Source organism: Musca domestica, unplaced genomic scaffold (genome assembly GCF_030504385.1).
Source record: "Musca domestica strain aabys unplaced genomic scaffold, Musca_domestica.polishedcontigs.V.1.1 15, whole genome shotgun sequence".
Taxonomy (NCBI): Eukaryota; Metazoa; Arthropoda; class Insecta; order Diptera; family Muscidae; genus Musca; species Musca domestica.
Genome location: NW_026712207.1, coordinates 10,257,344 through 10,269,493, shown reverse-complemented (window position 1 = coordinate 10,269,493; position 12,150 = coordinate 10,257,344). Strand labels below are relative to the sequence as shown.

Below are 12,150 nucleotides of genomic sequence, written 5' to 3'. Positions count from 1 at the left end.
TCGTTCTTTAAGGGTACTAAAATGTACAAAATTGTACAGCATTGTAACTGAGGGATTAATAGGACTTAAAAATGGAAAAAAGTGCACGAGTATCATAGGTAACACCGGGTTGCTTTTTGAAAAAATATATATCGTTCTTTAAGGGTACGAACTGTACTAAAAGTTACAATATTGTACAGCATTGTACTTGGACAATTCATAAGACCTACAACTGTAAAATAGTACACGAGTGTCACTCTTGGATTAAATAATTCGCATTTTTAAAAATGTGCTCTTTATAAGTACGAAAAGGTACAATTTGGAACATTATTGTTTTTGATTGAACTATATTAGGACTACAGGGTGAGATGAAAAAAACTGCAACCAACTTCAGACGGCTATCATTTCTAAGCCACTCGTCCAACAGCTGTTAAAATTATTCCAGTGACAGCTCATTATACTGTTTACAAGCGTACAAAAGCATTTTGGTGAGAATTTTCCAGAAAAAAAGTTATTCGCGATGGAATTTAAGCGGGATAGTGAGATTTTTTATATTTGACTGGAAAACCACAAGTGGCTATCGTTAGAGCACTCCAGCATTGAAATTTGAATAAAACTTTTGTGTCCCGCACCATCGCTTGTTACCGATTACGTGATACTGGTGCGTAGCCCGACGTCAAGGAAGTGGACGGAAGAAAACTGCAACATCAGCAGAAATGGTCCGAAAAGTAAAGAAGCGACTTGATCGAAACCCGTGTCGCACTGACCGAAAAAAAATGGCTCATGAGCTGAACATATTGAAATACTCTATTCGGCAAATATTGAAAAATGAGTTCGTGCTAAAGCCATTGAAATTCCAAAAAGTGCAAGAACTTACACCGCAATAGAAAGAAAATAGAATCAAAAGAGCTAAAGAGTTGCTTAGCTTGACCGATAGTGGTAAACTGCCGAATTTCGATTTCCCCGTCTCGGATGAGAAAACATTCGTTGTCCAGCAGTTTGTAAACAAACAAAATGATCGTGTAGACTTGCCAAAGAGGTCAGCTGAAAATGTGCACCTTCGGTTGGCCACCAGAACTCAAGCGCCGGTCATGGTGATGGTTTGGGCCGCCATAACAGCCGATGGTCGCTCTCCTCTCGTATTAATCGACCGCGGCAGAATAAATGCCGAATATTATCGCGAAAATAATGGTCCGTTGGACCATTGTGTCTGGAGTATTTTGAAAAGCAAGGTTGGCACTAAAAAATACCCAAGTGTTGATCGCCGCAGCCAATCGATTCGCCAGGAATGGGTCAAAATACCGCAGAGCAACATTCGGGCAGCGTGAGACGGTTTCATTGGCCGTTTGAAGGCCATAATTCATGCCAAAGGTGGCCTATTCGAACAAATCTAAACTTATTGTAAAATTTGATGCTATTTCCGACATTTTCTGCTTTCATTCAATAAAATTTAAAAAAATGTAAAAATTATGGCGTTTGACTTTGTTGCAGTTTTGTTATCTCACCCTGTACGGGAGCTATATTCAAATCTAAACAGATCTTGATAAAATTTGGCAGGGGTATTTTTAGGCTGTATCTGATACCAAACACCATTCTTTTCGAATGCATATAACGAATGTGAGGGACTTAAACACAAAATCGGATGAAATATATGTATGGGAACTATAGCCATATCTGAACCGATTTTCTCCGAATTCGATGTACTTGTTTCTAGACTTCTAGTCGGATGTACCAAAATTCAGGAATTTTGGACCGAAATTGGTATTTATAGGCTGTATCTGATATCTGGTACCAAATATCATTGGTACTATTCTAGACTAAATTCGGTTGGATGTGCCAAAATTCAGGTCATTTGGCCATTTGGTGTACAATTAATCTGAAATCGGTTAAAGATATATGGGAGCTTTATCTAAATCTGATCCGATTATGACTAATATCAATAGGGTTCTTCCTTGGGACAAACAAATATTGTTTGGAACATTTTATCTCAATCGGAAAAGTAAATGCGACCTGTATTTTCTTCACAAGAATACGTGGACAGACGGACGGACTGACATGTATAAATCGACTCAGAATGTGATTCTATGCAGATCATCATAAGGTACTATGGGTCTATCTCGTTTCCTTTTGTCTGTTACAAACAAATGCACAAAGACATAATACCCTTAACACTATGTGGTGTAGGGTATAAAAACGGTGCTTCATTAAAATCCCTAAAATTTGGGAATGATTTTTCCGTTTCTTTAAATTATGAATATTTTCGTCAAATAGCTTTTTACGGACCTAGTGGAAAAAGTGACCAGGATCTTCAAAACACCTGTAATTGGAGACCACTTTTAGGTGAGTGAGGATGCATGCAATGAAAGATTTTTGAGAAGATGTTTTCTACCTATTAAGATTCCAAAATATCCAATTGCAGCCATTTCGACTGGAAGATGTGTCCTGGACATTTAAAATTCCTAAAATCGATAACTACCGCTATATAGGCTCCCATCAAAATCTTCAAAAAATTCGATATGAAAAAATGTCAGGGGTAAACTTTTATTAAAAAAATATCCAAATTGTCAAATTCCAGCCAATTTTCTTGAATTTGAGCTGGAAACTTCGTGACAATGAGTATCAAGAGTAGCTGCTATACGAGGTTTCACCAAAAATGGTCATACACTGCCAATACGCAGTAAAAATTTCAATGTAAACAAGTCTACAATGTATTACTGAGCATTTCTATGACTCACATTTTTTCTTCCAAGTTTCTTCTCGGGATCTGTGGACCAAAAGTACAACGAAATATTTTTCAAAATTATTAGAATTTTTCAAATATTATTTTTTCGGGAAATTTTGATTTTCCATCCCTGATGCCGATACAAGGAAGGTATGCCCAATTTTAGATGGACATTACTGTAGTAGGCATCCCCAAGTAGGCCATTGTCCAATACAATGCCAGTTAATCAAATATTTTGTAGCCTGCATCACACAGGACTATACAGAGATAAAAGTTGGGCATATGTATGTGTGTGTGTTAAGGAGACCAAAGCCAAAAACAATCAATGGCCTATTGCATTTCCGAGAAGTTAAACAAGAAATTTTCCTTTCAAAAGAAATAAATCGAATTACATTGTGGGTCATATCCTCAATAAAGGATGGAGGATAATATTTTCTAATTTATAATTTAATTTGCAACATTTGATTTATTTTTGCAAACCAAAATAAAAATCTTAAATTTCGATTTGAAAAAAATCTAAATTATCCTAATCAAAATCCTCAATTTTGTTTCAGTTCAACGGAGTCTCAGTCAGACCAACTATTTTGCCCCTTTTCCCAAATTTTATTTAACATTTTTTTTTTTTTTTTTTGAACTCACCTCCTTTGATGACACCATTGGTACTAATCGCTGACATCGACAGGGCAGTGATGCTCGTCACAACGGTTGTGGTTAAAATCAATATAAAGCCCTCCATGATGCCAGCTTGGCCCACCACCCAACTGAGACGCAGGAACAGCATAACACCCCAGATGTTTAACAGACAACGCACCAGGACACCTTTGATCCAGCCAAACTTTAGCATGCCATTGCCAGCGGCAGCACCGGCCTCCAGGTCATCATTGCGATTCAAGCTGTGGGTATTCTACAAAAATAAAATAAAAAACAAAAAAAATATGAAAAATAAATAACAAAGGTTAAAAAATAAACAAATATATTCCGGACAAAACAAAGAAACCAATGTTGGTTTAAATCAACTTTGTTTTTATCCCGGCCCATTACAGGCTTAACAAAAACATGAAGCAGGGGGATTTGTTTTTGTTACAGTAATCCAGAAGATGAGCCAAAAACAAGAAAAAAAACGGCAGCATATTTTTTCATGACTCTCTTTCATTCAATGCAAGAGTAACAGAGATTCATGAAAAGACAGATTAAAATGCGCTGAACAGATGTTTGTTATGGAAATGAATTGTGTCCTCATCTCGCAAACAAAGGATATTCGACAGGATGCTATTTTCAGGTTAAAATAACAGCAAAGGTTTTGTTATTGCCCTCCATTAAAGGCTTCACGAATTACAACGAAATGAAAATATTGTAGCATATTTTAAGGGGCGCGTAATGTGAATGCATTGTAATTTTTTTTGGGTCGGAAACATTTCGCGGGATTGGTGTAATGATTCCATTATTTTTGCCGCGTTTGGATTTCCTAGAAATGCGAAAAACCAACATACTCGCGAATTTTGCACACATGTACTCTAATGGTTTTTTTCAGGGCAATTAAGTCAAGGCCAAATAACGCACATACACACATTCCTCCATCTGATGATGGATTCGCGATATTAAGGGGAGATCTATAACCATTGTCAGAGGATTTTTGGTTTTGGAAATTGATTGGAATGTATATTCATTCATCCAGACAAAGGATGGCGGTGGGGGTGTTAAAAAATCCTTAACTGGGCACCTGGCCTCAGAGAGCGAATAGCCGAACATTCACCCATCTGATGAAGGATTCGCGATATTAAGGGGAGATCTATAACCATTGTCAGATGATTTTTGGTTTTGGAAATTGGTTTGAATGAATACACAGATCCAGACATAGAATGGAAGTGGGAGTCTTCAAACGGGCACCTGTGCTCAGAGGGTGCCACTATAGAGTAGCCGAACATTCACCCACCTGATGAAGGATTTGCGATATAAAAGGGATATCTATAACCATTGTCAGAGTCTTTGTAAAATTGGATTGGATGAATATAAACACCATCAATTCAGACAGAGGCTGTGCTTGAGGTCTTGAAAATCCTCAACTGGGTAGTAGGTCTCAGAGGCTTTTTGGTGTTGAAAATTGGATTGGATGAATATAAACACCATCAATTCAGACAGAGGCTGTGCTTGAGGTTTTGAAAATCCTCAACTAGGTAGCAGGTCTCAGACGGCGCCACTATAGAGTAGCTGGCCAGATAGCTACTGTAGACTATCCGGCCTGAGATGGTGAAAGTGGGTGGCACATAGGCCGCCACTGATGAATATCTGTTACTTCAAAGTAGCTGGCTCCAGTGGTAACTATTGTAGAGTAAGTGGCTCAAAAGCCGCGGTACTGTAGAGGTGCTCGACATAGAAGTCGCTACTGTGGAGTAGCTGGTCTCAGAGGCACCTACTGCGAAGATGATGATCTCTGAGGTAGCCGCAACGTCTACTGTAGAGTATCTGCCACAGAGGTCACTACTGTGCAGTAGCTAGCCTCAGAGATCGCTAGTGTAAAGTAAATTAACTCTGAGATCGTTACTTAAGACTAGTTGACCTGTAGAGGCCGCTTGGGTAGAGTAGGTGGCCTCAGAGCCGCCAGTGTAGAGAATATGGCCTGGGAGAGCTTCACTCTAGAAAAGCTGGCTTCAGATGCCGCCTTGTAAAGAAGGTAGCTCAGAGGTCACTACTATAGAGTAACTGGACTCAGAGGTCGCTTGTGTGGATTAGCTGGACTCAGAGGCACCTATAGCTAAGATGATGGCCTTAGAGGTCGCCACTGATTCTCAGGTGAGTGTATAGCCATAGAGGTCGCTACTGTGGGGTAACTGATCTCAGAAGTCGCTACTGTAGAGCTGCTAACCTCGGAGGTCGCTACTGTAGAGTAGCTGGCCTCAGGGAGTATATTAGCTGGCCTCAGAGGTCGCTAACTGTCGAATAGTTGGCCTTAGAGACCACTACTGTAGAGTAGCTGGCCTCAGGGACCACTAATGTACATATATTAGCTGGACTCAGATGTCGCTAACTGTAGAACTGCTGGCCAAAGGAGGCCACTACTGAATAGTCGACCATAATAGGCCACTAGTGCAGAGTAGCAGGCCTCAGAGGCACATATTGCTGAGATTATGGCCTCAGAGGTCGCCACTGATTCCCTGTTGAGTATATGGCCACAGAGGTGGCTACTGTAGAGTAGCTGGTCTTAGAGGCCACAACTGTAGACTAACTGGCCTCAGAGGCCTTGACTGCAGAGTAGCTGGCCTCCGAGGTCATTACTGTGTAGTATCTGGCGTCAGACGCCTTTACCGTAGAGTAACTGGCCTCAGAGGACGCTATAGACTGGTAGCTGGCCTTAGAGGTCGCTAATGTAGAGTAGCTGGCCAATAGAGATAGCTACAGCAGAGTTGGTGGCCTTAGAGGCAGCAGCGGCAGTTGGTGGCCTTTAGAAGTCTCTACTGTAGAGAAGGTGGCTCAAAAACACCACTATAGAGAAGGTAGCCTCAGATGCAACTACTACAGAGTAGCTGGCTTTAGAGGCTGCCGTGTAGAGTCAGTGACCTCAGAGGTCGCTTGTGTAGAATACCTAGCCTCAGAGATAGCTACGGTAGAGTAACTGGCCTTCGAGGCCTCTACTTTGAAGTAGCTGTCCCTTGAAGCCTCTACTTTGAAGTAGCTGGTCTTTGAGACCTCTACTGTAGAGTAGCTGGCCTTTGAGGCCTCTACTTTGAAGTAGCTGGCCTTGATACCACTACTGTAAAGTAGATAGCCTCAAAGGCCGCTACTGTAGAGTAGATGGCCCCTAAGTCTTTTACCGAAGGGCAGATGGGCCTGTAGGCCGCCATTGTAGAGTAGTTGGTCTCAGAGGCCTCTATTGTAGAAAAGCTGGCTTCAGAGGCCTCTACTTCATTTCAGCCGATCTGAGCCGAAAGTTCCCAAGCCGAGCGAAAACCAACCTAGGACCTGTAACAACCCCAATACTACTGAAACGGTAACTGCGAAGTCAAGATCCACAATCAAATTTGTGGTTGACCTTACAACAAGTGAACTCCAGAATGGATATATAGCACATTTGCCTGATTCTAAATCCATTCGTCTATTTTAACAGTGAACATTTCCCCCAATGTAAACAACTTCCTAATTCGAGGCTTCAATTTTTAAATGAAATTTTCAATTTTTCCTCTCAAAAAATCTTTCATTTTTGGTGTCATAATGGATTTGAATTTTCCATAGCCGAAATGCTCGCAATTGAATTTCTTGTTCTTATTTAAACCATATTAAAGCAAATATTTGACACATACGCACAGACACGCACATAGGTAAATATTACGACTTTGTCTTTCAATAATGCCATGCACGGCTAAATTTAGCTTTTGAGCTTTTAACAAAATATTTCTGGATTTATGACGCTTAAGCCAAGCTGTCTAATAAAACAAAAGAAAAGTACAGTCAAAATCACACACACAGACACACATACAGCGTTTTACCTGATGTCGAGCTAAATTGTATGTGCAAACACACACACATACCTTTACAATGTATGGTAAGTGAAATGAGATTTTCACTCAGGTATAAATGAAATTGTGGGCATATGAGGTATATCGCGTGAAATGGAAATAAAATATTTATTCTTATAACGGAAAAACAAAGGAAATAGAAAGACGTTGTTGGTCCTTGAAAGATGTTCTCAGCATAATCATATCATAATCATAAGTCTAATTTTCTGAACAATATCCATAAAAAATCCGCGTTTCTATTCCACAAGATCTTTGAACTTAATATTAATTAAAAATTGAATTTTTTTTCTGTTGTAGAAAATTTTCCTAGGAAAATTGATCGGACATCTCGGTTAGACATTGAAAAAATAGTTTTAAATTATCCACGGTGATGAATCCACCGCTCCTTAAAAAAATTATATAAACATGACTGATTTGTGCTTAAAAAATTATTAAAAATTGTACTTTTATGAAATTATTGGTCCTTGAAAATAAATTACCCCAAAAAATCGACATTTTAAAATCTTATGATCCCTTAAAAATGTTGCTTCAAAATATCAAGGTAAAAAAATTCTATGAAATATTTTCTAATTCTTCCCTGAATAAATCTTGGCAAAAATATAAGGAGATAACTTTGTTGGTCCTTGGCAAAAAAAGCTCTTTAAAAAATCCGCCATTGCTTTCTGAAAGCTATACATAAAAAATTAAAGTTTGGCTCTTCTACGCATATTCTAAATAAAAATCCAGTTGTAGTAATTTTTGCCCAAGCTTTGATCCTTTAAAAAAAAAACATGACAAAAATATTGTGTGTGGCCCTTGAAAATATTCTTAAAAATCTCAGTTTAGGCCTTTTAGACAAACCTGTAATTCGTTGAAAGCCTATGTACAAAGAATTGCGAGTATACCTTGCAAACATTTTTCTGAAAATTTCTCCTTTGGAAATTCCTGACAAATTTGATGATTCCATTTGTTTGTCCTTTAAAATGTAGGAAATAAAAAAATTCCATATTTTTTTCAACCGACTTGGTCACCGTGCTACTTGACGTCAGGAAGTGGACTGAAGAAAACAGCAACATCAGCAGAAATGGTTTGAGAAGTAAAGAAGCGACTTGATCGAAACCCGCGTCGCAGTGGCCGAAAAATGGCTCGATTCGTATTCCATTCGGCAAATTTTGAAAAATTAGCTCGGGGTAAAGCCCTTGAAATTCCAAAAAAGTGCAAGAACTTACACCGCAACAGAAAGAAAATAGACTCAAAAGAGCTAAAGAGTGGCTTCGCTTGGCCAAAAGTGGTGAACTACCGAATTTGATTTTCTGCGATGAGAAAACATTCCTTGTTCAGCAGTTTGTAAATAAACAAAATGATCGTTGTTACTTGCCAAAGAGGTCAGCTGAAAAATTGCACCTTCGGTTGGCCACCGGAACTCAAGTGCCGGCCATGGTGACGGTGTGGGCCGCCATAACAGCCGATGATCGCTCTTCGCTCGTATTTATCGACCGTAGCATCAGAATAAATGCCGAATATTATCGCGAAAATATTCTGGAAGGTGTATTAAAGCCTTGAGCACACAAACATTTTGGCCGCAGACCTTGGGCATTCCAACAGGGCTCAGCACCATCACACTGAGCACGCGCCACCCAAGTATGGTTACAAAATGAGGTTTCTCGCTTCATTTCCAGCGCACAAGGGCCACCAAAATCTCCGGATACCAATCCGTTGGACTATTGTGTCTAGAGTATTTTGGAAAGCAAGGTTGTCATTAAAAAATACCAAAGTGTTGATAACCTCAAGCAAGCGATTCGCCGGGAATAGGCCAAAATACCGCAAAGCAACATTGGGGCGGCATGTGACGGTTTCATTAACCGTTTAAAGGCCATAATTCGTGCCAAAGGTGACCAATTCGAACAAATCTATACTTATTCTAAAATTTGATGCTATTTCCGACATTTTTTGGTTTCATTCAATAAAATTTGAAAACAAATTAAAAATTGTGGTGTTTGACTTTGTTGCAGTTTTTTTTATCTCACCCTTTATATTTCGAAGTAGCGTTCATATAAATACTTGAAATCGGGGTTTAGACTTATAATGGGACGAAAACAAAAAATGGAAGGGCATGGCCCATTTTTCAAAACAAATATTATTCTTGAAGCTTTGAGAGCTTTGGATTACATCTCTACAAATGTTCAAGGCTAAATGCTATAGGGGTAAATTTGTATAGGGTTAAGGAAAAATATAAGATCTTAAAAAACTTTGTCCTAAGAACTTTGGGGTTTTTTGATCTACAAGCCGATTACTATGAAATCCGCTTGCCGTTTTTCAAACCCCAGAGCGGCCATTGGACAGTGAAATTGTAGCAACATTTGCAGCAATTTTGGAAAGAGTGTTTATTTTACCAAAAACAATTATGTTTTTTTTATTAACCGAAAATAATGCTATTTTTCTGAGTTAAATCTTAAATATTCAGATTTCTTTCATTCGGAGATATGCATTGAAATTTGATGTAGAATATTTCTTTCTTTGACACTTTCCACAAACAATGACGTGAAAAGGTAGATTTTGTCCTAGAATGAAAACGTGTTAAATTAAAAGTAAAAAAAGAGCAAACACATAATTTTCACTTGCAATATATAAATTCCGAATGTCATATTCCTTAAAACTATTAAACCCAGCCACATAGTTTATTCTGAAATTCATAGTGAAATTTAGTGTAGAATATTTCGTCTTTTGAAACTTTTTATCTACAAAGAAATTTTATGTTAATTTCCGGTGTCAATTCGAAAATAGTACGGGAAAAAATTGATTAAAAAAATAAAGAAATATTTTCGAGTTTTTTTTTTTTTGGGAATATTGATGCGAATGTTTTCTTGATATATAATGGCTATAGAGATTTCTTTTCCTTGATGACTTATAGTGAAATTTGATGTAGAATAATTTTGTCTCTGACGTCATCCTTCCAAAGTGATCCCTTGTAGGAGTATTTTTCATTAATTCACAGACATGAATGAAAGCAAAAAATTTCGGAAATAGCATCAAATTTTAGAATAAATTTAGATTTGTTCGAATTGGCCACCTTTGGCACGAATTATGGCCTTCAAACGGCCAATGAAACCGTCACACGCTGCCCGAATGTTGCTCTGCGGAATTTGGGCCCGGCGGATCGCTTGCTTGATGTGATCGACATATTGGCATTTTTTAGTGCCAACATTATTTCCAAAATACTCCAGACACAATAGTCCAACGGATTGGTATCCGGAGATTTTGGTGGCCATTGTGCGCTGGAAATGAAGCTAGGAGCCTCATTTTGTAATTTTGAATGCGATGGTGCTGAGTCGGAGTTGGAATGACCAAGGTCTGAGGCCAAAATGTTTACGTTCTCAAGGCTTTAGTACACCCTCCAGAATATTTTCGCGATAATATTCGGCATTTATTCTGATGGCACGGTCGATTAATACAAGCGGAGAGCGATCATCGGCTGTTATGGCGGCCCACACCATCAACATGGCCGGCCGCTTGAGTTCTGGTGGCCAACCGAAGGTGCACACTTTCAGCTGACCTCCCGGCAAGTAAATACGATCATTTTGTTTAATAATTTGGCCTTTTGATGTTATCTTTCAAAAATGATGCCTTTTTGGAGTTTGTTTGTATAATTCACACAAAGTCCGATTTTAACCCTAAAATGTTTTTTTTTGTATTAATTTTGAATTCCTGCCGTTAAGGTAAGATTTAGACTTTTCATATCTTCTGGGACCCATAGTAGAATTTAATGACAAATAAATTTGTTTTGCCAAGTTTAAGGAGAGTTTTTAGCCATACTTTCAAAAATGGCCCAAAAATACCCCTTTGTTGACTCGCTTGAGAGTTAAATTTTCTAATCAAAATTATCCTTGTATTGTGATCCTTCATATTGCCGAAGACACTATATACCTTAAATGAACCGATTTCCAATGAATCTTAATTTGAAAATTTCCAAAATTGTGGAAGAAGGGGAAACACCCCTCTATTTTGGTTACTTTTCGATGAAAATTTTCAAAACCCCGATACACGTGTCTTCTATTTTTAGCTCTACTTTCATAATCTGCTGGATTTTTCACAAAAATATTTTTTGTGTTGCACTGTGCAATCATTTCTTAGTCATTTGAGACTGTCTACCTAAAAAAATATAAAATTTAGAAAAACTAAACTGGATAGAATCGGGTTGTCCGGGTTTAAAGACCCATATCTCTGGATGTTGGAAAGATAATATCACAAATTTTAGCATTGTGGAAAGGTTGGAATGTAAGCGACTCTTCCTTTTACTTTTCAAAAATCTGAAAAGATTCCAAAGTCTTTCTCTTTTTTGTGAAATATCCCAGACACACAACTTAGGAAGTACAAAAAAAAAAAAAAAAAAACAATGGTAACCAAATATTATCCTTTTGCGACGACATCTGCTGTAAACAAACAAGCCAACGCAAACAAAATAAAATAAAGCGTGGCAAGAAAAGCCAAAGGAAGTAAATAAAGTCAAGACATGTTAACAAGAACACCGAACGCGCGACATGTTAATATAACCACATTTTATATGCGCCAAGCTACACACCACCCCCTACCCCACCCAAACACGCATTTCCTTGTGGAGTTTCAGTTTCAGCAATAAGGCAAGCCACAAGTCATAAACGACACACATACGTTTCAGGTATTTCCCCACCATAAAACGCGAGAGGGCAACACGAAGGTTAGTGAAATTTTTCTTTTCTCGAAATTACTCACCCAAAGGCAGTGTAAATTAATTTAAGGCATCACACATTACCTAATAAGTCTGTCATAGAGGTATGGAAATTCTGTCCTCTACACCACCCCCTCATACCAATTTTGTTTCCGCCATGACTTACGTAAGCATCCTCTTTATGATAGCTCAAATATACCCAGATCAAGTGAACTAAATTTATTTACACGACCAAAATGAGTGGAGACTGCTGT

At 38.3% G+C, this 12,150-nt stretch overlaps 1 protein-coding gene across 2 annotated transcripts in view; it reads right to left on the bottom strand.

The window, feature by feature from the left end:
• LOC101888630 (bumetanide-sensitive sodium-(potassium)-chloride cotransporter) overlaps positions 1-12,150 on the bottom strand; it is a 189,206-nt gene that overhangs the window by 41,786 nt on the left and 135,270 nt on the right. For both annotated transcript variants that reach the window (XM_020034704.2, XM_059119650.1), the window contains exon 7: positions 3,341-3,605. In XM_020034704.2, coding sequence (XP_019890263.2) covers positions 3,341-3,605 — 265 coding nt within the window. The remainder of the gene's footprint in view (positions 1-3,340; positions 3,606-12,150) is intronic.